Source organism: Haliotis cracherodii, unplaced genomic scaffold (assembly GCF_022045235.1).
Source record: "Haliotis cracherodii isolate W230 unplaced genomic scaffold, xgHalCrac1.p SCAF_6, whole genome shotgun sequence".
NCBI lineage: Eukaryota > Metazoa > Mollusca > Gastropoda > Lepetellida > Haliotidae > Haliotis > Haliotis cracherodii.
The window spans coordinates 23571818-23599626 of NW_027266319.1; the positions used below are offsets into that span (position 1 = coordinate 23571818).

A 27809-nucleotide genomic window follows, 5' to 3' on the forward strand; every position below is an offset into this window, starting at 1 on the left:
ATGGAATTTGCTTCACAATTAGCTAGCTACATGAACATGTTTTTCATATCAGCAGAATGAAGCATGATACTTCAATAGCAGAATCCAGTTATAGAGACGTCGCGGTATTAATCCCGTGTGTGTCTCGAATATATGGCTCAGTAGAGTTATCAATGATTTGTGGAGGGTGTAAGTTATTCCTATGTGAAAAAACAGCGTTTCCTGAAAACAGTGTTAAACTTTGTAATTATTCAGACAGTGTTTTGTTCAGCATCACATTCTAGGTTACACTTTCTATCACTATTTCACACTTAATGCACTTACTTACCGCCTCATCTATTTCATAGTTAGATCTATGCATAAATATTCAGAGTGACAGAAAACTCTCCACAAGACGGTATTGACGAGAGGGATGACTTCAACTTTCCAATAGTCAACTTTCACTTCATGTCGACCAATACTCCAGCAGCTCCAGCCTTTGGTGTTTACATTTCACAACTTTTGAGATACAATCCAGCATGCTCTTTCTACCAAGATTTCATAGATTTGATCAGAGTTTTCTTAATCAAGGTTACAACATTCAAGGCCTCAGTAAAGCTTTCAATACGTTTTATGGTAGACATGCGGAGGATATTTCCAAATTTGACTCATCAGTGACTAAAATGTAATTCCCAATTTTGACTTGTACCATATGTTCCCGTGTTTTTTTTTCAGGTGAACAATTGACTTCATTTGCATGTGTTTGTGACGGTCCCACCGGTAGAGCAGGATACGCTCACCCTTTCACCTGGTATCATTACTATTTGATGGTGATTCATAAACACATGCTCCTGATATGGTCGGAATCGTACAATCGACTCTGCTTCATGCAGATATTACTATTGGATATGAAAGGGTTTTGTCACTTTATTTAAACTTAGTGTACTTAATGTTGAAGGGTGTGTTCCTCGAGCACTTACACATTTTTGTTGATAGAATTGAAACGGACGCGAGAATGTGGTTTCCATCTTCAGGGTTCATGAAGCAAGGAAACTGATCTTCCGTAAACATCAAACTGCCCTATCCTTCTCCTTAGTAGAGTATACTGTCGATTAACACATTAGGTATTTCATGAACGTTATTGGTGTTGTGCATTAGGTTCATATTTTCTATTTTGTAGTAGTGGGGGTGGTGGTGGTGGTGGTGGTTGTGGTTGTGATGGTGGTGGTAGTAGTAGGAGTAGTAGTAGTAGCACTGGTGGTGGTTGTGGTAGTAGTAGTAGTGAGTTAAAATATGACGTCGCATCGGCATTATTTCAGCCATAATGCGACGTTGGTAGTAGTAGTAGTAGTACTGTAGAAGTAGTAGTAGTAGTAGTAGTAGTAGTAAAATGGAACGTCACGATAACCACAAGCATATCAAAACATTACAGTCGTAACTACGAAAAGTCAAACCTGATCTAATAGGAATAAAAAAACACACATTTGGCTCATTGCAAAACTAACACCGATAGTGTCCTGACGTCCTCTCCCGGAATGTCTATATATAACACACATGACCATTTGTACCCTTGGTTGTTTATGCCGACGATTTCACAGAGAACGATACCAAATTTAGTTATAGAGTGCTGGGACCTAATCTAACTCGGGTCCCCACAGGGAGACAAGCAATTATTACTTATTTTTATCACTTTAATTTTATTACTTTTATTTTAAATTGGATTTATTGATGTAAAAAATTGAGTTTGTGATATCAATAAATGAATAATTGATATCATAAAATGGGGAATAGATAGTAAACCGGCGCCTCATAATTATCAAGATATATCGTCCGCCGCCATGATGAGGCTGGAATATTGCTTAAACCGGTGTATATCTATACTCACTCACTCACTCACTCACTGACAGACACTTCGTGTAGTCTCGCTCGTGTTTGTGTGTGTGTCTGATTTCAGAAATATGCATGACACAAGTGACGTCTTCATTTTTTAAGACATTTGATTTATATATTTTCAATGTTGCGCGGGGTATTTCTGTAACCATGAACACATTAAAACTGCACTGAATGACAGGGACACCTGATGATGTTGATCTATGAATTTAGAGTTCAGTGGGTGTATCGGCTACTGGATCTATGAGATTGGGTGTGTATCCGATACGTGAAATGAGGCTTGATTCAGATGAGTCACCGTTATCTTACAAGATATCACTGCACTGTTAGATCATCAGCTGTGTAATTATAAGCTGGTGGGATGGTGTGGGGGATACGGAAAACACAGAGATGAAACCCTGTGATTGGTGTGAGGCTATCTTGCCCACACACTCGCCCGTGCCCCAACGGTCCCTCACCCTCGTGTGTGTTTTCAGGGCAATGCGAAATGGATGAGACATCAGCGCTCGGGGTGTTGCGATACACTATACAAACTCGTTCTATAAGCCAATATAAAGGGGACTACCCTCGGGCTCTTTTGCAGACCAAGTAAATTCATTCAGGTCCATTAAAAACAACTTCTCTGACTGCCAGCTCCAAGTTTATGATAGATATTTTTCTCAGTTTTACAGACAAACTGTCAATCTTATATGTGTTGTTTGATCGCGGTTACAACAATCAAAGCTTCAGGAAAGCCTTTTGTAGGCATGTAGAGGACCTTTCAAAATTCAGGCATCAGTGACAAAAATGTCGGAATATTGTACATACAGTAAACTACGGTTATAACGAACTCAAAGGGATCACTAATTTTTGCTCGTAATAACCGTAGTTCGTTATAAGCATACATACAGCATATATACATGAAATGACCGGGACTAAAAAATAAGTTCGTTATATCCGTCAGTTCGTTATAAGCGTGTTCGTTATAAACGTAGTTTACTGTAGTATGAATATGGAAAGGGCTTTGGAGCTTTAATTTGTATTATTATAAATGACGACATCTTGCAACTAGGCAGGCCATGGCACCAGATTTATCATGGAGGATAGCCTCCTTATTGCACAGTGGTTGATAGTACGAGCTATAATTCACCCGAAAAAACACGCGAACATATGGTACATGTCAAAATAATGAATTGCATCGGACATTTTGTGACTGTTGTGTAAAATTTAGAAATGGCCTCCAAAAGTTTACCCTAGAACTTTTTGAAAGCATTACTGTGGCATCAAATGTTGTCACCTTGATCAAACAAGTTTTGAAATAGAGTCGTATAACGCTCTTTGAAACCTTCGTAGCAAGAGCATGTTCGATTGTACCTCCAACTATGGAAATGTTGATATCAAAGTATGGAGCTGCTCAAATATTGCTCGACATAAAGGGAAAGTTGACGATTCAAAACATTTCTCTTGTCATACAGTCTTTTAGGATAGTTTTTTGTCACTTAAGAATTTTATGCATGGATCTAAATATGAAACAGGCGGGTCGGTTTCATTGGCCTCTTTTATTTCTGGTTCAGGAACGTAAATAAGTGGAAGGGAATTGGCTATTTGACCAGTATTGAATCATATTAGATACCTGAAGTTTAGGACATGAAACTAAACACATATCTCGCATACATCAACATCAGAAAGTTACCACTGCGATTATTTTTGTTTTTCACCATTGTTTTTCTTCAGTTCCTATGCGAAACTCGTTTGAAGCCACGTTGGAATGTTTAAAGCTCCCCACATCGACTTAATATCTCCGGAGTTCTACAATTTGGACATAGTTAATGCAGGAAAAGAGAACCCTACCCTTAAAATCATGACAGCAATGACAATCCTATAACATTATTAAAATAACATTTTCCAACGGAAAAGATCGTCTGCATGTGTGAAATGGCCAAGGTGATGACACCGAGTCAAACGTTTAGCATCTCATATTCTGTATTCCATTTTGTCTTGTAAAATATTTACATTCATCTCCTTTTAATAAATGTCTACACACCACTGATACACGCAGAGACAGTTGATGCAAGAGCAACGCATGTTTCTCCAGATGGCCACAATGGTGGGTCATTTCATGTGATGAAAGTATCCGATGAAACAGCTGAAGAAGTAGTCACTCTACCACGGGGCAGTTATAAAACATGTCATTATAACCGATTTCGGTTCAGTATTTTTAAATAAGACGTGCCTTTGAACAGACAAATTGTTTATGCGAATGGTGTAAGTGGTGGGTGCTACCCTTTTCGCAAACACCGGGTGTCATCATCACTGATTTTCAGTGATCCATTCATTTATTTCTCACCGCTATTTTAAAACTTTTACGTTCAATGGAATCAGTTTCGTCCCATAATCAAGACTGGTTTTCTCTGGCTTCGAGGTTATATATCATGTTAAACTGCATATGTATAGCGTCATTCAATTTTGGGGGATAAAATCATTTACTTTTACTAATGACGTTAGTATTGAACTGACGCTTATAAGAAGAGTCTTTTTGTGAATCATGTAACGTAGAAAGCAGCTAAACACAGTGTTTTTTCCTTTATGTTTATGTTCTATTTCGAATTGCAAACCCACCTTATTTACGTGAAAGTCTACAGGGGCACAACTGCAATAGGTTTAAAATTCAGACGCTTGTGCATTTCGCCACGTTTAATATGATTCCTCTGTCTGCATACAGGTATGTTTGAGTGATATGCTCACGGGGGATTGTGTAACTTCGTGTCCTGTTAAATTCCTTTTGTCATCAAAGCAGACATGGATATATAAAACACACCGCTTTCTGGAGAAATAATGTTAATTTGGGCTTTAAAATATACAGACGTTTGTGAACTAACATGACAATACAAGTACAAGTCTATGAAAACGTGTGACGTTCCGTCTAGTAGACGTCATCTTTGAAGTGCGTTTGTGATAAAAATTAGTTTGCTATGCAATTGATGGGATATTTTCTTTCCGAATACGTCACCAGAATTAGATCATTTACTCCAGATTTTGTTACTCAACATAAATTAATTCATTGTCTTCAACTTCCTGATAGGGTAAGAAAAACTCCCGGTCAAAATAAAGTATACACCCATGTTTGATTGCGGCTAAAATAAAACAAAAAAGACATGATTATTCGATGGGGATGTATTTGATAATGGCATCACAGTTGTGTTTTGGACCTTAAGTTTGCTGTGTTTCAACCTAGTAACGTTTTGATAACGTTTGTAATTGTTTTGTCAAATACAATTTTCAACTACATTCTTTCTTTTTTCCGGCTGTTTATAACCTGGCGTCAAAATGAAACTTTACCACTTTAAAAATTAAAAATAAAATAAAAACATAATTAAAAAACACAAAACATCGCACAAACACAACAATTCAGACAGTGATACACGGTTGTTGTTTTTTGTTGTTAAAAAAGTTAAAAACACGTGCCATTTGGGCAGCCCAAACTGCACGCTCAATATGGGTATAAACATGATACGGACGGCATATCAGACACACACTGATAAAATAAAAAAACACCAATGAAATGCAACGACTGACACCCGAACAACGGAGCGGGCTCTGAAATGAGACAGCTGGGAGCCAACCAAGCCCAAATTGCTAGAACGTTTGGTTGGTCCGGGTAACTACGCCTATTGAAGACCGGTACTTGAGTAGTTTGCATCTACGGAATCGATATCCTGACCTGTGACGTCATCAGCGACGAATGTCCTTAGGGCGTATGGTTAGTCGGCAGACAGTGGCCAGGCGACTCAGGCCCCAAGGAATTAAAGACCTTAGAGAGGTCAGTTATTGACAGCGCACCAACGTCGTCAGAGATTGGGATGAGCCCGGACTGTACGTAGTTGGCAGCGACGTGACTGACAGAGGGTCGTCCTAACTGATGAAAGCCGGTTCTGTCTGTTCATAGCTGATGGAAGACGCGACCAGCCAACCGACCCGAACTTATCACTTATCCAGGCCCTCCCACGTGACGTCATCAGACGACTGTCCGTTTCTGGGCGCCGAGAGTTTGTGCGTGTCTGGTTGTAGGTGGTGGTCATTCACGCTATTTATGTGATGTGTCATTGAGCCTTGTGCCCTTTGACCTTCACTTTGAAAGACTGTTTTTGCTACCCAACCTAAATTTGGGCAACTGCCATGGCAATATCGGATGCTGTATGACTGACATTTTAAATGTTGATTTCTTTTAAATTTTGATCTTTTCAATACATTTCTTTTTTGGTTTTTAAAACTATGGTTTCTTTTGGCCGTCAGTTTCAACGTAAGCATTAAAATAAATTATGCATTCAATAGTAATATTTTGTATTAAAACCCTATTTACACTGCATCACTTCATTTGCGTATGGTTTACTCTTTATTAATACTTTAATCACTTATCACATGTGATTTTAATTAACTAATCTATTTTGTTAATGTAATTCTGTACCATTTGTTTCTCTTTGTTTATGTTATTTCTATTTCATATTTCGGATGTCCTATTCCGTCTCGTGCGTGGGATGACGTCGTTACGTTTTCACCGCTACAGGAGTTGCTCTTCACGACAGTCTCACGTTGCAAATTGATGATGTCCGGTCCACCTCCATACCCGCTACGTGCTGTCGGCAGGCTAAGTCATCACGTCAGCGCTGAGAGCAGAGGTCGTAGGTCAACACGACACGCACACTTAGCGTGGGCTCACAGGAGTAGCGTCCCGGATGGAAGACAGAGCCCAGTGTAGCTGTCAGTCAGTGACAAACTGTCAGAATAGTTGTAACTTTTGTTCTTTGTTGCATTAAGTTACCCTAGTCGGGTTTAAAGACACTTTGGACAATATTCCAAATTCTGTATATTTAAAATGTAATGTAGGTAGGAAACCAAACGTGAGTTCCAAAGTGCAGCCCTCCTATTCCTGGCCCAGGCTCGATTATTTAGAGACTGCCGTCATATAACTGGAATTTTGCTAGGTGCGGCGTTAAACATCCAACAAACAAACATCCTTGAAAAGATCCGAGTTTTATATTAGTGATCATTGCGTTCACCTCATTCACACACTTGCGGAATGAACACATTCCAACATTAACCACTCATTCACTAATGTGAGTGAGTATGGTTTTACGCCGCTATTTTAGCAGGCATTCAAGGAATTTCACGGCGCGGGAAACCCGAAATGAGCTTCACACATTGTACCCATGTGGGAAATCGAACCCGGGCCTTCATCCTGACGAACGAACGCTTTAACCATTCCACCGCCCCTCAATATTGTGGAAAGTCTGCATTTTCGCATTTGAATAGTATTTTATTGACACATCAACATCAAGTACTAACGTCATTGCCACATAGACATGCCAAATCATATGATTAGGACTGATGTGAAGATAGCATTGAAGTCACAACGAAGAAGCTTGGGGCTAGAAGATACAGACAATTGACAAATACTCCCTTAAACCGTGTCTGCACCTTAAAGTAACTCTTATTTGTCACATGACTCATACCGTTAATAAAAAGGAAAGTTTAGAAGATACCCATAGGTGGTAACTTTATAGCTCAAGTCTACAGCAAAACTATTTACCCGGCACTGATTTGTGCTTGTGTTGTTCACGACAAAAAAAGTGTAATCACCTTCCTATATATCATATATTTAGAAGCACATAATAAAAAAACCCTCTCATTATTATTTTTTAATTCAAAGACTTAGTGTACTGTATTTATGTGGACGGAAGATTAGCCATTAATCGATCTATAACTTATTTCAATTAATTTAAAATAAATTCTGTTTTTTTTATAAAAAATTTGTGCTCTTTGGACAGAAGTTGGTGATATGCCTGGTAATTTCACTCCCCATTGGAGGCGAACAACTGTTAAAATGGGGAAAACTGAAGTAAAGTATTTTACCCCAATACGCATTTAAGGGTCATCAAGACCCTTCCGTGATCTGTCTTGGACACAGCTAAACAGTTAGCGGATTAACCTGTCTTTTGTTTGTTTGTTTGTCTAACGCCTCACTCAATATTCCAATAATCCAGTGATTGCCATCATCATCATCATCGATCTACGCAATTGGGATACAAAGACATGCATCAAACAAGCCAGCAAGCCTGACCACCTGATCCCGTTAGTCGCCTCTGAAGCCATATAGTCAAAGTCAAAATAATTAATAATATTGTGTTCAGTTTTCAATGCATTCTATCACGGTTACCTTTAATTTGGGGAATATTAATTCTGGAAATATTGTGTGATTTTGCATTTAAAGTCTGAGCCTAACAGATCATCTGTCCATTGGATCTGACACTGGGGAGTGACCCCGTAGAGTCAGTTTAACCGCTACACAGCATACAGTTCCTATATACGTCAGGGTCACAAAGACAAACAGGAATGTTTGAAAATGTCTGTTTGAACACTGGGAAAAACATATTTGTGAAGTTGTATTGTGACAGAATAAAACAAGCAAACTGAACATAGGCAGAGCAATACCAACATTAACGTGTACATTGTCCATGTGAGGCGGAAAAGGTTCCCAGTTGTCTAAGGCGCCGCACTGCACCGTGCAGAGTCCCATAGGCGTATCGGGATCATATGGCCGACCCCCCGATTGACCCTGCTTGTTTGTATTAATGAGATCTTTGTATATGAGTGAGTTATTATTATTATTATTATTATTCCAGCAATATCATGGGGTAGACACCAGGAATTGGCTTCACACATTGTACCCATGTGGGGAATCGAACCCGGGCCTTCGGATTAATGAGCGAACGCTTAAACCACTAGGCTGCGCCATCTATTGTAGGTGATACCCACCATACATGATGCAAAGAGGTAAACGACTAGGAGGCGCATCAGCCCCCATTACACAGGGCTGCGACCTTTTTGCCACCTTCGAGCTATCAAAAACTGGCCTGGACGCTCAATGGTCGCCGAAACCCAGAAAATCATGTTTCTATGAAACTGCTCCAGCAGTTGTTCAGCAGTAACTGCTCGAGTTGTTCAACGTCTGCAACCACAATGAAACACTGCAGGTACACGCCCTCTATTTATAGGCAGGCTGAGAAGGCACTACAGGTAGATCAAAGGAGGCAGAAAAGCATTGCCGTGGCGTCTCAAGTGTTGCCGTGGTCGCCGAATGGAGGCACGGCGGTCGCCATACTCACCGTTCAATGCACGCTGTTGGTCGCCCAAAGAAGGCACATTGGAGGCAGAAACATCGGCCAGATTTACGGGACAATATTTCAGCAGAACGCATCTAATACCTTGAGATCACTGGGCGACCACTGTGCCTTCATTCTGCAACAACGGCAATGCTTGTGCCTCCTTTGAGCCACCTTTGAGCAACCAACCTCCTCGGCGACCTTTGTGCGACTGTTTTGAACATGTTCAAAAATTCACGGCGACTATGGCGTCCATGGCGATGTCTGAACCTCCTGTGTACCACTTTGGAACGACCTAGGCAACCATTCTGCCTCCTTTGAGCCTCCAACGACGACCTGGCAAATTCTATGGTCGCACAGAGGAGGCACAAAGGTTGCCATCCTGTGTAAAGGTTTCATTAGGGTTCTCCTCTCATACTATGCTGTGGGGACACGGATGGCACAGTCGTCTAAGGCGCCACAATGCGCTGTGCAGAGTTGCGTACTATAGGCACGTCATAAACCTAGGATCGTGGTTCGAATCCCTTATTGCAACATTGCAGCCGTATCACGGCAGGAGGACACCAGAATTGTGGCGCCACAAATTATACCAATGTCCGGAATCGAACCCTCTGTGCGGCGAGAAAATGACTGTACCCACAAGGCTACCCCACCACCATAAATAATTTTGAAGACTCAAAACAACATAAAACTAAACTAACGAATGGCTCGTTTTTGTACACACGTGAAGATCCGGGGTAAAATAGGTCTTTAGCAACCCATGCTTGCCGTAAGCGACTATGCTTGTCGTAAGAGGCGACTAACGGGATCGGGTGGTCAGCCTGCTGACTTGGTTGATGCATGTCATTGTATCCCAATTACGTAGATTGATGCTGTGGTGGCAATCACTTGATAGTCTGGTCCAGACTCGATTATTTACAGACCGCCGTCATATAGATGGAATATTACTGAGTGCGGCGTTAAACAACAAACAAGCAAACAAAACATATCATTACTAATCACTGCTTAACTTCACTGTTTCACTGCGCCAAGAGCAACTCCCCTCAAAACAGGCAACAAAAGACGAGGTAGGATAGAGGATTTTGATGGTCCTTTGGAAACATTGAATGTTGAATTTACGTAAAACTGATATTTCGGTTTATTAAATATCAGACATGTTCAGACGGTTTAAAAACTAATGTTTTGTCTTTTTACACTTGCAAGTTTTGCATGTTTGACATGATCATACCCATACGTTTTGCTAATATGACGAAGACGATTTTTCGAACGTCAAGTGCAAATCTAACTGTGGGCAAGTCAGTATCTCAAGGTGACCTTTTTTTACCATAATCATGTTTGTACTCTTTTTCTACACCTAAGACAATCATCTTCCGGGAAAGACCTTCTCATGTTGAAATGTGAGAAACACGTTTCCTGAAAAAAAACACAAAAATCAATATTGAACCATAACTTAACATTTAGCGTTGTTTTAAGTCCCAAACATGCAATTGTTGAATGAGGTCTTTTTCTCCATCATGTGAACTCACCTGTGGAGGCAAGGCTCAACACATGCTGACTTTCGGAAGAGACAAAGCCGAGAAGTGAAACTGTTGTTTGAGTAGAAACCTGTTGAACTCAAAACCTTGTTCAACACACTGTCTAACATGCTTCTGTCTGTGCTGGTCACATACTCAATATACAACACACAGATCGCTATAAGTCTCCGGCATGTGGTCGGAGCTCCCACGACAAACAAAACATGTTTGATATACTTCTAGCAGAACCGTATTTTTTTGTCAAAACGTGTCTTCGACATGTTGTGTTTAGAGGGCAGGTTAAATACATTGAATCTTTAGAAATATCTAACCTGTGTGCTTAAAGCTGTAGACTGCCTGAAAAAGTCAATTTTTTACTTTATCCTTTGATCAGTCTATAAATGTTGCGTTTAGTGGCCCCACCGTATGTGTGTTTGAAGTAGCATTGCAGTTGTGAAACGCATATTTATTTTTACAATGATTGTACCAATGGAATGCTTGCTGTAGTAGAACATCTATTTGCAGTATCATATACTTATATACAATGTGCACCTCCGTATGCAGTTATCATATACACAGCGGAGCAAGCCGATTAAACTCGGTATATTTTACAAATTGCAGCGCCATCTTGCGTTCTTTATTGTCAACGTCCGTTTGCAGTTTTGTGTCCTTTCGTGCGCACTAACGTTCTTTAGTACATATTGTTCTTTCTTTTCATATGACGTCATTTCGTAACATCTGACTATTATATAGCGTACATTTGACCTTTATTTCAGTATTGATTTTTTTACCGGCGTCTGTTTGTTTTGTAATTTGATCTTTATAAGTAATATCAAATACTTTATTTGTAACATTTGACTATCATTGCGTACTTTTGTCCTTTATTTCAACTTTGTTTGCTTTGTTTGTTGTTTAACGCCACACTCAGCAATATTCCGACTATATGACGGCGGTCTGTAAAGAATCGAGTCTGGACCAGACTATCCAGTGATTGACATCATGAGCATCGATCCACGCAATTGGGATCGATGACATGCATCAACCAAGTCAGCGAGTCTGACCACCCGATACCGTTAGTCGCCTTTACGACAAGCATAGTCGCCTTTAATGGCAAACATGGGTTGCTGAAGACCTATTCCACCACAGATCTTCACTCAACTTTGTATTTTTTGACGAATGTTCGCCCATACCGTGACGTCAAATTTCAAAACTGTTTTGTGAATTAAATAATGTAATGGTATTCAATAAATGAAATCAGACAAATATTGTAATACTTTAACACCATTTATTTTTATTTCTTCACGGGTTCAAATGAAACATTAGGATATATTATCCCTTTCTTCCCCTTACTTATTATTTTAGCCTCTCTGTCTCTCTCTCTCTCTGTCTCTCTCTCTCTCTGTCTGTCTGTCTCTCTCTCTCTCTCTCTCTCTCTCTCTATCTCTCTCTCTCTCTCTCTCTCGGATTCTCTTGGACCCATTCAGGAGTTCCTACGACCTTCAGTGCACCTGATCTCAAACAGGTTGATCGAGTAAAAATATGCTGGTCAGGCCACCATGAAAACTAATGTTAATATCAAACCCAATAACATTGTTCCTCAAACTGGAAACAGGATACTTCTAAAAACACATCATGTGTACGTTGCCAACACAGTTAAACCTTTTAAGTGAGTTAAATCTAATTTTCAAAGAATCTGTTTGGCACGTTGCTAGAAAGCAACTTGTTTCCAAACAATGCGGTGATTTCCGAGCTAGCGAAAAGCCGCTTGATGCTCATTCTGTTCTGAAAATACAATCGCTTCCGCCTTGACGACACTCCTGCCAATAGAAGCCTGTTGGATGGTCGCCATATTTGGTCCCCCTATGTAAATCGTTTCGTTGATCGAACAAACTCCGGCCGTGTTTTAGAGGGTTACTACACCTCTCCCCCAATTTCTTGAGGCAACACTGATAGGGAGATTACATTGTTTGTTGTTGTGAGTCGAGATACAAAGCATGTTTGTCGATCATTCGCGGAAGTCCCATGCCGAAGCCTTTGTTTGTCGTCTGCTACGCTACTGCGTTGCCGCCAAAGCCAAACAAACCTGCATTTATAAAGATTTTCTCCCAAGGGAAAGTTTTCATAAGTGCTCAAGATATGGAACAATAGGGACCTATATTCTAAGGTAAGTTGGGTTCTTTGGTATGAACGGCATTATGCTTGGATTCAAAGAGGAGTATCTTGCATAACGTTTATGATCGTGTTACCATTTTTTTCATTCAGGTATGCGCATGTAAGGATTTGAGTCAGTGAGTATGGTTTTACGCCGCTTTTAGCAATATTCCAGCAATATCGGGACAGGAATCGAACCCGGGTCTTCGGCGTGACGAGCGAACGCTTTAACCATAAGGCTACCCGACCGCCCCTGTAAGGATTTGAACCAGAGTGGAAAGTATAGAACATACATATATATTACCGCTGGTTGTCTCGCTGTTTATATTTCATGGGGGTTGAGAGCATTTGCAAACCATTCACTTTTAGATCATGTTGCGTCCTTGGGCGATGAATAGATTATGACGTAATTATATATTTTGCTACAGAAAGGTTGATTATAAGTTCTTGACAGAGCCGTCACCGTGTACAAAGAGTTTTGAGCCACTATAGAATATGTTCGCCACCAATTTTATTCAGTCCAAAGGCTAAGGATAGAGTTCGGGATAACCTACCCTAATCCCAACACAACTAACCTTAAGAATCGTAAAAATGTATTATGCATGCGTAATTTGTAACGGGATCTATTTAGATTTTGTGATACTATTGGATGGCAGACAGATTCTATAATCACACCGTTCTGTGATGGTTGACACTGTAATAAAACTCAAATGGTAATTACTTGTGGCAATGTATATTTAAACTTGACTTAAAATGAAAATTCGTGTATACTATTCATAGGATGAGAACACCTCTAAACAATGAGTCACATTATTGATATAGAATACTATTCATAGTATGAGAACACCTCTAAAGATGAGTCACATTAATAATATCGAATGCTATTCGTATGACAACACCTCTAAACAGTGAGTCACATAAATGATATCGAATACTATTCGTATGACAACACCTATAAAAATGAGTCACATTAATAATATCGAATGCTATTCGTATGACAACACCTCTAAACAATCAGTCACATTAATGATATCGAATACTATTCGTATGACAACACCTCTAAACAATGAGTCACATTAATGTCAACCTATACAACCTAAGATCCATCTTATCTGTTGACGAGTGTGCCAACATTTCATTATACCCACCAGCTTCGTAATTCTCTAACTTTCCCCGTGTCAGTCCCACCTCATCACTCTCCAGGTGGCCCAGTGGTCTGAGGCGCCGCAATTCGCTGTGCAGAGTTGCGTCCCTTGGGCACACCAGACACTTGTGATCGTGCGTTCCAATTCCAGGTTTTGCCTTGGTGATTCTGGGTCTATCAGCACAATACCCGTGGTCGTGGGTTTCACTAAAGTGGTAAACGTCTAAGATCTGCATCACTTCAGGCTTTCCTCTCACAGCAAGCTGACAAGTACAAGCCCTGATAGATACGGTTTAAAGGGTGGCATTTTGGTGTTCATGTTCATCACTATTACCTATCTTACTCCGTTTATCGGTTAAAATGTTTCATTGTTAGGGTTTGGCGTTTTTCTTCTTCGTAAGACTTTCCGAGAGAAAACATCCTGGGCGATTTCATGAGTGAACGCCGTTCTGAACAGCATTTTCACAACATATATTGCTAAAATGTGAGAGGATATCCCTAAGTGATGCAGATCTTTTACAAAAGTTTACATCTCGTCTTGGACTCATTTGAAATAATAATAATAATAAGAATCATCATCATCATCATAATCATAACCTTTTATTTCTGTGAAGGCTCTTCATGATAGAATTGCATTGTGCACTTTTGCACACATTTATTTGTCTGATGATCCTCTTGTCAAGCATGTCAAGACGCATGATGAAAACAAGGCATTCCACAGTTTACTTAAACGAGCCAAGGATGCGGGACATAATCTCAATGTCAATGTTGATTTTGTTGATGCTTCTGCACTCCTGGACGGTACAGGAATGAGATTCAACCAAGTGAAGCGGGGTGTGTGTGTGTGTTGGGGGGGGGGGGGGGGGGGGGGCTGATGATGAGCTAACAAGCTTGTCTTGGCAGGGACCAAGACCACCCAAACCCTCCTTGCTGCCTTTTGTATTTTAATCTGTACATCATAATAATAATCTGTACTTTTTTTATAGATATTCTGCTCGCCAAAAAACAACATGAAATCTTTCATCACCTGTTCGTGTGTTGCAATTGTGATACTGGTCAGTTATGTCCAGTCATTCCCATCTGACCACCATGAAATCAAGGACGCCGGCTTAGACATGAGGGCGGCCAACTTCGAAGAGGAATCAACGACGACGGACTCGTCAGTCTATGTGAAACGTCGACGATTTAGTAAGTTAAATCGTTTGCATAACATCGTTTAACAAAGCTACAGACATATATACTATAACATTAATACTTGCATTGGTGTATTTACAAACGAAAAGCATGAGGTGTATTTGGGCCAATATTGATCAGGATTAAGGCCTTAAGCCATTCAGAACGCCGCGTCCCTTCCACGTGCCAGAAACCTATGATCGTGGGTTGGAATCCCGGTTTCCTCCGATAATGTTTCTGAGGTTGCCAGCGTCATACCCGTGCTCGTGGGTTTGACCAAAGTAGCGAACGTGTGAGACCTGCTATCTTCCATCCCCACGCTGACAGGCCATGATATAACTGATGTGCTGTTCAAACCGGCAACAAATATAATTCTCTTGACCAAAATAATTGATTTAAACACCCTTCCTTCCTATTCAACGATCTTTAGAGGTGCTTAACCTTCCTTCACAGCGTGTCAGCTTCACATGGGGAAAAGCATAATATATCACAGTCCGTAGATTTTTACCACTTTGGTGCTTTTTTAAGCAAATGATCAAACACGAGGAAAGTTTTGGATTCAAACGCAGGACTAGTTGACTCTGTCATGTCCAAGGTGGGTTGGAACCACTATACACCATAGATTAATATAGTTCTAATATAAACTAAGGAAAGTAAACACCTATTTTGATGGTGACAATAAATGAAACAAACAAGAAACGATATTCGATGGTGATGTATTTTATACGGGTATCATAGTTGTGTTTTGGACCTCAAGTTTGCAGTGTTTCGGCGACTGTTTTCAGCCTGTAACGTTTTGATAACGTTTGAATTTCTGTGATCATGTCAAGTTTTCAAGCGTATTCTTATATTTCCCCGACAGTTTATTTGATATAGAGAAGTCGTTTGGGGAGGTGTAAAATCTATGAAATACAGTGATCGGAGCTACAGTCTTTTCTTATTTCATATGTACCGTCTATACAGGGTTAATCAGTGAATACAGGTACGGCTGCACGCTTACTACCTGTCTATGCATTTGTATATTAACCATGAAGATCCGAGTAGAATAGGTCTTCAGCAACCCATGCTTGTCGTAAGAGGCAACTAACGAGATCGGGTGGTCAGGCTCGCTGACTTGGCTGATACATGTTGTCGTATAGTGCATGCGTGGATCTATGCTCACGATGTCAATCACTGAATTGTCTGGTCCAGACTCGATTATTTACAGACCGCCGTATATAGCTTGAATATTGCTGAGTGCGGCGTCAAACAACAAACAAACAAAACATCTGTATGTAGACAGTCTTCAGCTTTGAAAATCATTGTATTTTAGTGCACGGAAAAGTCGTAACGAAACAAGTTGTCTGAAGGTTACACTCAGACAAAAAGTCATGATGTTTTATGAACAATTTTAATACCTTGTAAAGCCACAATAAACGAGACAAAAACATGGGAAATGTTCAATTATATCTGAACACGCTAATACGCCTCCGTGGTCTAGTGGTAGAGCGTCCGCCCGGAGAGCGGAAGGTCCGAGGTTCAATCCCCGGCCACGTCATACAAAAAGAGGTTAAAAGATTGTACTTGTTGTTACCCTGTCTGGCGCTCGGCATTAAAGGGCTAAAACAAGGAATGGTCGGCTCGGGGTCAGTATACTGTGTCTGAATGGGGTATTCATGTTAAACTGCGGCATGATATCTCAGTGAGCTAGCACTATAAATCGGCATCAGTCCGGACTAGTACAAGCAGTCCCCCCCCCCCCCCCCCACACACACACACACACACCCAACACACACACACACACACACATACACGCGACGTTAAACCCAATTTCACCTCACCTCACCTATGATTCATAAAGTCTATTTGGGTATTCAGACATATAAAGGCTGTTATCAATAAAAGAAGACGGGAGGGCAAACTTTCAAAATTACAGCTGGTGACATGACATTTACCGAGTGCGAAGATGGATCTATGTATTCTTCTAGTTAATGTTTATTCCAAACGGCACAGCCAAACATTTTTATAAGAGCCCTGTGAGCACTAAAACACACATGTTAGCCTGCTATTACACACCGTAACAGGTATAATATTTGGAAACACTAACCATAGAGATAGCACGATATGAAAGAAGTGTAATTGCCACAGCATCTTATCGTTATATCGTAATAATGAAATACAGTAAACTACGTTTATAACGAACACCCTTATAACAAACTGACGGATACAACGAACTGTCTTTGGGTTCCGTCCATTTGCTGTATATATGCCCAATCGAACTACGAGTATCTGAATGATATACTTTTTATTCAACAAATCACAAAATACACATGAGGTCCATCTTGATATTCTAGATAAATTCAAGATCTACAAGGTTTAAACGTAATATGGCGTAACACCTGCAAAACTGATACTGTTAAGAATGTAAAGGTGAGGTGGGGTGAAATACTGTTTGAGGTCGCGTTCAAGATTATTGCAAATTATTGCATAATAGCGACGCGAATGCCTGTGTGTGTGCGTATGTCTGTGTATGTGTGTCTGTTTGTACTAGTAAGGATTACTGTCGGGTGTATAGTGCTAGCCCAAGGAGATAATAACCGCAGTTTAGCATAGACCCAGTATCCTGACTTCGAGCAGACCAGTCCTTGGTTAACCCCCTTAATGCCGAGCACCAGGCAGGGTTACAACAAGTTCCATTTTTAAACGTTATTTGACATGCACGTTAGTTTTGACGCCAAACACAACAAGGCCATTATCCTAGTGTTATACCATGGGGTGGTCGTGTACATGTTATCAAAACATTCATATATTCTATTCCAGACTGCACAGACTCTCACAGGCCCCACGAGAACGACACCAACAAATTCCAGGTGTTCCACAACAACGTCTGGTGGGACCAGGTGTGTCAGACCGGCCTCATCTGGAACCAAACCCTTTGCAGGTGCGAGTACTCGTCTGGTCTGAAGAAGATGCCCAAGTGCCCCGACTACAGGGTCCACAGCAACGACACCAGCAAGTACGAACAGTTGGTCAACGGCAAGTGGATCATCCGGGAATGCAATCTGGCGGTGACCGGTTTACTCTGGAACCAGACCGCCTGCAGATGTGTGTGGGGCCCGGATGGAGAAAAGGACTTCCTGTCACGTCAAAGTAGGTCGCGGGACATTTGATATTTTTTTTATTGTAAATAAAAATTACTGACGCGTAGGATTTGCAAGTTGCGCACCGATACCGGAGAAACAATTCCTTTTTAAGACTTCTAGTAGAGATATGAACATCTTCGATTTGTTTAATACGCCTAAGTAAGTGAGTGAGTGTGTGAGTTGGGTTTACCGCTGCTTTTGACAGTATTACAGTTATATAGAGGCTTGTCAGCTTAATGTGGGAGGAAAGCCCGAAGTGATGCAGGTCTCAGACGTTTACCACTTCTGTGAAACCCACGAGCACGGGTATGGTGCTGTCAAACCTAGAAACATAATCGGTGCGAACCGGGATTCGAACCCACAATCATAGGTATCTGGCGTGCCCAAGGGACGCAACTCTGCACAACGAATCGCGGCGCCTTAGACGACTGGGCCACCCGTGCCCCCTAATACGCCACAGACGGCAATATCCCTTCTACATCGCTGTGCTTTGTACTTTGTATTGTTGGCAACGTCATCCTCAATCGGGACACGATGACTACACGAGCCAATTACGTTCAAATGCAGCTTGGATACAAAGCACGAAATAAGCGATTTTCATGTATTGCATGTACCGTATATCGTGAATGAATTTCAGTGAAGCATATTCGTGTTGTATATATTTTCATAAATTTATTGATTTCTTTTAGCTTTTAGACTGCATTTTATATCTGATTACGCAGTACTTTGTTACCTTGATGCTGTATTTTTACGTCCGATAACGCACGCATTTCTGGACAACTTCGTCAACTTTCGTAGCTCGTACACTATTTGTGCGTTATCCTTAACCAATAATTTTGGGGATGTATTCTCACCCTGGTCCCTACAAGTAATTTATCATCCAAAACTGGCTCCCACAGGAGATATCGCTTGGATTAGATCAAGCGATATATACACTGTAGATATCGCTGCAATGAAATCACATCACAATGCTTTGCAGACCATTGAGACGTCACTGGTTACCATGACGTCACAATCAAATGACATCACTAATGGCTCTGCCACTGAAGCTGTTAGCAGTGCTTTTTACACTGAAGACACTGCTAATTACTACAAATTGAAAAAGTTGGAAGAATGATGTTGGATGATAAATAAAATCTCACCCTCGTGTCTTTTGATATCAAATAATATCAACACTCGTTGATAAAAGTGGCAAAAATCCGCGGCAAGCCTCGGAATTTTTCCACTTTTATCAACTCGTGTTGATATATTTGATATCAAAAGACACGAGGGTGAGATTCTCTATGTATTATCTGAATGAAGGTCTTGTCTTTGTCAAATTCTATGATTATTTAGGGAATGATTATTGGTTATGAGGCTTGAGACAGCATGGTTGTGATGTAGGTAGACACATCTAGGTTAACGGGAACCAAGGACTCGAACACATGACAAGAGTCCGTAATGCCAGGGTGTAGAAATATACAAGACAGTCTCTTGTTGATAAAAAAACATTTTGTTGTGCACATGAAATAATTAAGAAATAAAGTATACGCGTGAAAATTTGATTTGACAACAAAATTACAAATTACGAAACGTTTCTTGGTTGAAAACGGTCGCCGAAGCACTTCAAACCTAAGGTCAAAAGCACCGCTATGATACCGTATCAAATACATCACCTTCGAATAGCCCTTTCCTGTTTGTTTCATTTTAGCCACTAACGAAAAAGGGTTAATGCTTTTGCCAAGCAGTTTACTTAAAATATTTTATCCATTGTCACAGTAAAACTATATGTCTCATATAGGTGAGATATTATCATGGTTTTCCTTTCGTGCTCACTTATTAAAGCAAAGCAAAACGTGCGTTTTAAAATAGAAACATCATCTGGGAGCGGCAGAAAAGACCCCTTTGTCTTAAATGACGTCTCACAACCCCAGTAACATGACAATTATGAAGTAGGCCTCTCAATCGTACTCCTTTAGTGTAGGAGTGCTTATGAATCTCTTTTAAAGGGATAACTGAATAAATGTGTTTTCTTACAGGGGCCACACCATGCGACACGATGTTTAACGTAACATTTGACAACGGCATCATTGATAACGCCAAAAGCTCATATATCGAGTTGTCACCAAGTGCAAAGATATCCCTTCGCGAGTCCACCCAAAAGGGTAATAAGTACGCATATTTGGAGGATGGATATATGAACGTGTGGTACTTCGCCGGAAATGAACTCAGCGAATCCCTACGCGTTGAATTCAGCTTCAAAGCAGAAGATAATCCAACAACACGTGACAAATACCAGATTATCTTGTCCAATGGCTGCAACGTGACTGCCCTTGGTTACACAACCCCGTCTCTTGCTATTGGCTACCGGGCAGCGGATGAATCCTTCCTTCTCGCCTTCGAGACAGTCAACGTGCGGAAAGCTATTGTCTGTACACGTGAGCTGGTGAGTGTAGGAAACAGACAAATAAGAAACGTTAGCGTGTGTTCGAAATTGTGTGTCAGACAGTTTGGTTGTAAATAAACAAATATTTTAAAGTGATGTTAAAGACAAAAAAGCCCCCTTCATCACATGAGTGTTAAAATGACGTTTGCACCTGTAGCGCATCTGCTTTACACAATATTCAAAATAGGTTGTGTTTTACAGTTTGAGTCGTGGTGATACTTTCGAAGTGGAGTCCGACAGTACTCAGTTTTTTAATCAGTTAAAAATGTCATTTTGTTTACAAATAATTGTTCCAGTCATAATTAGGAATTATTACTCTGGGAAATGGGGATAATAAACAAACAAAAGAAAATAGAGATAATGAGGTAGAAGAAAATATAATTTTAATAATTTCATATATTAATTTTCAAAGTACGCAAACGCTACGGATACCCAATGCTATCTGAGATTACTCCGCCATTACGACCTTTGAGTGCGAGTTAACGGGGCCTGATAGAAACTTAGACATTCCCAAACGCCACCCTTATATATTGTGTCAGTGTATTTGATGTTAGCATGAACGGTCAACTACAATTCCTAAGTTAAAAAATCTGATCAAAATCGTTCTTATTTTGCCAAATCAACTGAAGAAAATTATAACATCCCGGTTAAAAAAAAACTAAGTTTCCGCATGATCATGTCAAATCAGTCTACATGACAACAGTCTACGATCACTTGGACATGATCATGACATACAGGGTTAATTCTTCATTTCAAAGATGATTGGTTGCATGTCCTAATAGTTTCGGTATGTTCTATTGTGTGTTCTGTTGTCGGAGCCGTGTTGTCAAGGTATTAATCTTCAACTCTTGTATGGTATTTTGTCAAGTCTCTAGTTTCAGTACGTTCTGTGGTCAAGATTTGAATCTTTAGTCCCGGAATGATCACTTGTCAAGGTATAAGTACCTAGCTCCAGTATGTTTTGTTTTCAATGTAGAACACTCTAGTTTGTTGCGAAGGTTTAGTCTTCAGCTCCGATATGTTCTGTTGTCAAGGTTCAAGTCTTCAGCTCCAATATGTTCTGTTGTCAAGGTTTAAGTCTCCAGTTCCCATGTGTTCTGTTGTCAAGGTTTAGTCTTCAGCTCCAGTATGTTCTGTTGTCAAGGTTTAAGTCTTCAGCTCCAATATGTTCTGTTGTCAAGGTTTATGTCTTCAGCTCCAGTATGCTCTATTGCCAAGGACTAAGTCTCTAGTTCCCGTGTGTTCTGTTGTCAAGGTTTAGTCTTCAGCTCCAATATGTTCTGTTGTCAAGGTTTAAGTCTCTAGTTCCCGTGTGTTCTGTTGTCAAGGTGTTTAAGTCTTCAGCTTCAGTATGTTCTATTGCAAAGGTGTTTACATCTTCAGCTCCAATATGCTCTATTGTCAAGGTTTAGTCTTCAGTTCCAGCATGTTCTGTAGTCAAGGTGTTTACGTCTTCAGCTCAAGTATGCTCTATTGCCAAGGGTTAAGTCTCTAGTTCCCGTGTGTTCTGTTGTCAAGATTTAAGTCTCTAGCTCCAGTATGCTCTGTTGTCAAGGTTTAGTCTTCAGTTCCAGTATGCTCTGTTGTTAAAGTTAAGTCTTCAGCTCCAGTATGCTCTGTTGTCAAGGTTTAGTCTTCAGCTCCAGTATGCTCAGTTGTCAAGGTTTAGTCTTCAGCTCCAGTATGCTCTATTGCAAAGGTTTAGTCTTCAGCTCCAGTATGCTCCGTTGTTAAGGTTTAGTCTTCAGCTCCAGTATGCTCTATTGCAAAGGTTTACTCTTCAGCTCCAGTATGTTCTGTTGTCAGGGTTTAGTCTTCAGCTCCAGTATGCTCTGTTGTCAAGGTTTAAGTCTCTAGTAACAGTGTGTTCTGATGTCAAGGTTTAAGTCTTCAGCTCCCGTATGTTTTGTTATCAAGGTTTAGTCTTCAGCTCCAGTATGCTCTGTTGTCAAGGTTTAAGTCACTAGCTCCAGTATGCTCTATTGTCAAGGTTTAAGTCTTCAGCTCCAGCATGCTCTGTTGTCAAGGTTTAGTATTCAGCTCCAGAATGCTCTGTTGTCAAGGTTTAAGTCTCTAGTAACAGTGTGTTCTGTTGTCAAGGTTTAAGTCTTCAGCTCCCGTATGTTTTGTTATCAAGGTTTAGTCTTAAGCTCCAGTATGCTCTGTTGTCAAGGTTTAGTCTTCAGCTCCAGTATGCTCTGTTGTCAAGGTTTAGTCTTCAGCTCCAGTATGCTCTGTTGTCAAGGTTTAGTCTTCAGCTCCAGAATGCTCTATTGTCAAGGTTTAGTCTTCAGCTCCAGAATGCTCTATTGTCAAGGTTTAAGTCCTCAGCTCTAGTATGTTCTATTGTCAAGGTTTAAGTCTCTAGTTACAGCATGCTCTGTTGTCAAGGTGTTTACGTCTTCAGCTTCGGTATGTTCTGCTGTCAATGTGTTTACGTCTTCAGCTTCAGTATGTTCTGTTGTCAAGGTTATAGTCTTCGGCTTCAGTATGTTCTGTTGTCAAGGTGTTTACGTCTTCAGCTTCAGTATGCTATATTGTCAAGGTGTTTACGTCTTCAGCTTCAGTATGTTCTGTTGTCAAGGTGTTTACGTCTTCAGCTTCAGTATGTTCTGTTGTCAAGGTGTTTACGTCTTCAGCTTCAGTATGTTCTATTGCCAAGGTGTTTACGTCTTCAGCTTCAGTATGTTCTGTTGTCAAGGTGTTTACGTCTTCAGCTCCAGTATGTTCTGTTGTCAAGTTGTTTACGTCTTCAGCTTCAGTATGTTCTGTTGTCAAGGTGTTTACGTCTTCAGCTTCAGTATGCTCTATTGTCAAGGTGTTTACGTCTTCAGCTCCAGTATGTTCTATCATCAAGGTGTTTACGTCTTCAGCTCCAGTATGTTCTGTTGTCAAGGTGTTTATGTATTCAGCTTCAGTATGTTCTGTTGTCAATGTTTTTACGTCTTCAGCTCCACTATGTTCTGTTGTCAAGGTGTTTACGTCTTCAGCTCCATTATGCTCTATTGTCAAGGTGTTTACGTCTTCAGCTTCAGTATGTTCTGTTGTCAAGGTGTTTACGTCTTCAGCTCCAGTATGCTCTATTGTCAAGGTGTTTACGTCTTCAGCTTCAGTATGTTCTATTGTCAAGGTGTTTACGTCTTCAGCTTCAGTATGTTCTATTGTCAAGGTGTTTACGTCTTCAGCTCCAGTATGCTCTATTGTCAAGGTGTTTACGTCTTCAGCTTCAGTATGTTCTATTGTCAAGGTGTTTACGTCTTCAGCTTCAGTATGTTCTATTGTCAAGGTGTTTACGTCTTCAGCTCCAGTATGTTCTGTTGTCAAGGTGTTTATGTATTCAGCTTCAGTATGTCCTGTTGTCAATGTTTTTACGTCTTCAGCTCCACTATGTTCTGTTGTCAAGGTGTTTACGTCTTCAGCTCCAGTATGCTCTATTGTCAAGGTGTTTAAGTCTTCAGCTTCAGTATGTTCTATTGTCAAGGTGTTTACGTCTTCAGCTCCATTATGTTCTGTTGTCATGGTGTTTACGTCTTCAGCTCCATTATGTTCTATTGTCAAGGTGTTTACGTCTTCAGCTCCAGTATGTTCTATTGTCAAGGTGTTTACGTCTTCAGCTCCAGTATGCTCAGTTGGCGTCAGCTCCAGTATGTTCTGTTGTGTGTCCTATTATATCCGTCTGTTGCAGTCACCATATGACTGGCACCGGGTGTCCCTCATCTACGAAGACGGAACGCTGCTACTGAGGGTGGACAACCAGCCATGCATCATTTCAGAAGACTTCACTGGTAAGTGTGGTCTACACAGTTGAACATCGCTGTGTCGACCTCGGATTGTCCGATCCCGTCGATTTTGATGTTTTATTAAGAAAGTTTAGACACAGGAACTAAATTGCACAGGTATTTTTTCAATTCCTCATTGAAATACAAACACGTTGTTTCTTTTATAATGATTTTATTATTAACTAAACGGTGTATAGTCTTTCTTTATCTTGAACTGTTCTTTACTGTAACCTACTGTAGTTCAGGTACGATATCATGTTTTTTGTGGTGTCGAGAAACGACCCTGCGAAATTGTGTTCGGATGTGTCGAACACTCGGATATGTTCGACACAACAGTGGTCGAGTGTATTTGATCAATTACTAGGTGCGATATGATAAATTATTTCCCTACGCTCTCTCGGACGCATACGGGGTTAGAGAAGCAGGTTGTTGGGTCTAACTTATTACATAATACCAGGAATATTAGCTAACGTACGTGTTTTCAGACATGTTTCACAGAGCCCACTCTTCCTGGTCCTATTCCACAAAGCGACAATAACGCAAAACCTGTTGTAATCCCCATACGTTAACACTGAATTACCAGACGTGCGGCAGTTGTAGTCCTGAACTCGCCTTGTGGTACGGGGTTGGGTGGGATTCGAATGAGACTTTTACGGACGCTTCATTCAAATATTCATCATTTAGGACTGGGAGTCTTACTTCATAATGTCCGTCTTTAAGTTGTAGGATTTTGAAGACGTGATCACCTTTAATTGGTTTTCTAAAGTATCATAGCGCTTTTGGCATCGAGGCTTTACCATAGTCACTGAGTTGTTCCTGTTAAAGTACTCATATAGTATGTATAGTCCACTCAAAACAAGTTAAAGAACACCCACAATTGGAAGGCTGTGTGTTGCAATACCCACCAGTCATGACAGATTATTTCGTATGTTTATTGTTTAACGCCGCACTCAGCAATATTCAAGCTATGTGACGGCGGTCTGTAAATAATCGAGCCTGGACCAGACAACCCAGTGATTGACATCATGAGCATCGATCCACGTTATTGGGATACGATGACATGCATCGACCAAGTCAGTGAGCCCGACCACCCGATCCCGTTAGTCGCATCTTACGACAAGCATAGTCGCCTTTTACGGCAAGCATGGGTTGCTGAAGACCGATTCTACCCGGATCTTCACGGGTCATGACAGTTTCACTTTAGCGATATGACAAAACCGGGAGTTTTTTAACTTCTTTGCAGTAGTATTGTAATGGCGGTGCACCAGTTAATCAATCGGATATCTCTCTGCATTTCAATGCACTTTTGACATGCAGAACGTGCATATCGGTAAATTTGACTACGGGTGCGAATGAAACGTTTTGTGTCAGAAAATGACTTAGATTGCGATTAATTGAATTTGTATTAGTGGAAATGTGTTATCGTCTCGAGAAGGGCTTCGTGGTATGTTCGATCTTGTGAATAGGGGAAATCTTTTGCTTACGTTTTGATGTTAATTACAATTTTCTGGTTGTTGGGGCAATAGATTATGAGTTACATCGACCAACCATTAGCAGTCAGTGCCCCTTTTCTCACGTCGATGTTAGCCCTACGATGATCGTTAATCTAAGAATGGGAGCTACGACAGTAACATCACTTTCTGGAACGGGGCCTAGTATTAAGTAAGGGAGAAACGTTTTAGTGATCGCCAGTAACACTTTGCTTCCTCCGCTAGGTCCCGTGCAGAAGACGTCTTGCCCGCTTACCGTGGGTACTGATCCTTTGGAGAAGGAGACGAAATACAGAGGTTATCTTGACGATGTGAGTTTTTTGTGATAATTAAATTATGGATGTTGTCTTATTTGCCTTCATATTGTAACCTTAGTTGATTGTATTGACAAGTGGTGAATTCCAATTTACAGTCTTGATGACCTTTGGAGATAAGGAAATAATAAGTGTGGTGTGCTTTGGTACTTTTTGTTCAACCAGAACATAAAGTAACTAAGCAATTGTATCTGTTATGTTAACGTTTTCATATACAAAAAAAAGTTAAACAAGCCTTTCATTCGTACATGTATAGGAAAGGGAAGGAGGGGGGTGGAGGGGTTGGATTTATCTAAAAAAATAAAACCCAAGGTCCCAGAGATAGTTTAGCAGTATTTCCCAAGGACTATGGAAAGTCTCTTGCGTTTCAAATGCTTATATCGTGGAAGTGTGAAAATGCCATCAGCTTTTTCGAGGTTTAACGATTAGAAAACTTTCACTTTGCAATCTCTGACATGACCTGTAATGGGATGTCCTCAGATCTTCGTGTATCGGTAGCGAGCACTAACATCTGATATTAATGTGATTGGTTATTGCGTTTCCTTTAGGCCTCAAACGAACGGTGATTTATATCAATGATATATATTGTATTCTCAAGGTCCTGGTGGCAAGATATTGTAGACGATTTGTGGAACAAGTACCACTTGATGACTTTGATCTCCATGACTACAACGAAGAAGAGACAGATGCCACAGAGAACTTGATTGACACTTTCTCCAACATCGATGTTGGCTTCAAAGCATTGCTTTAAAACCACGAATACCTACCAAAAAGATATTGACTGGTGTGTGCACGTGGTGTATTTCACTACAAAAAGTGGGACTTTTGCAAGTATGTTCCCCGACTAGTTGTAGTCTCGAGGACATCTCGCGAGATTTCCTACAACGTGACTTCCGCCAAAGCCAAGTCGAGGCCGTGCGTGGCTTCGTGTAGCATGGCTAGTGTGTGTTTCATGGGCACCGATGTGTTTTCTTTATTTATTGTCGTCGGATGTGGAACATGTCCTTTTATAATATATATTGGTCTTTTTATGTATTTTCTGGAATAAACTTGTAAAAAAATGGATGATCTTATTTCATCAATGAACGGCTAGTGTAACGAACCCAGACAGGTCATCGCTGACGTTGAGAAAAAGACCGTGGAACCACGAACTTATTCTATTTATTGATTAAGACCATGTAACGTTGTGGGGGACGCCTTTCAGTACTGAGGCCTAAAATCGGTACACCGCTTGTCTCGATGTATGGCTAAGTCAACATGTGCGCGATGGTCCCAGAACTTCAGGTTAACGAAGGTAAACAGTTCACAAGAATTTGAATTTGTGATTACACTTCCTGTCACTATCAGACCTGGTTACCCTATTGTTTGAATGTCAGTGTCACTGTTGAAAGCAATTGTGTTATCAAGGGGTTGCCTGGTGTGTAAACTGTTCGCCCGTCACGCCAAAGGCCTGGTTCGATTCCGCATCGCTACAGTGTGTGAAGCCCATTTCTTGTGTGCTCAAGCTTGATAATGCGTCAGTGAGTGAGTGAGTGAGTTGGCTTTTACGCCGCTTTTAACAGTATTCCAGTTATATAGAGGCGTGTCAGCTTAATGTGGGAGGAAAGCCCGAAGTGATGCAAGTCTCAGACGAAACCCACGAGCACGGGTATGGTGCTGACAAACCTAGAAACCTAATCGGGGCGAACCGGGATTCGAACCCACAATCAT

General features: G+C 40.7%; 1 protein-coding gene across 1 annotated transcript; it reads left to right on the top strand.

Annotated features, from left to right (window-relative positions):
• Nucleotides 1-14806: 14806 nt before the first annotated feature.
• Nucleotides 14807-26850, top strand: LOC139445456 (uncharacterized). Its single transcript, XM_071226601.1, has 6 exons — nucleotides 14807-14984; nucleotides 17769-18098; nucleotides 20110-20522; nucleotides 24202-24301; nucleotides 26011-26096; nucleotides 26698-26850. Exons 1-6 carry the CDS (start codon nucleotides 14807-14809, stop codon nucleotides 26848-26850), a joined length of 1260 nt encoding a protein of 419 aa, XP_071082702.1.
• The last annotated feature ends 959 nt before the right edge of the window (nucleotides 26851-27809 follow it).

What these genes read in the sequence shown, in the direction of transcription:
- LOC139445456 (XM_071226601.1), top strand. Translation starts at nt 14,807, where the DNA reads ATGAAATCTTTCATCACCTGTTCGTGTGTTGCAATTGTGATACTGGTC. An exon ending in GGACTTCCTGTCACGTCAAA is followed by an intron (nt 18,099 to 20,109) that starts GTAGGTCGCGGG and finishes GTTTTCTTACAG; the next exon opens with GGGCCACACCATGCGACACG. An exon ending in ACAGAGGTTATCTTGACGAT is followed by an intron (nt 26,097 to 26,697) that starts GTGAGTTTTTTG and finishes TGTATTCTCAAG; the next exon opens with GTCCTGGTGGCAAGATATTG.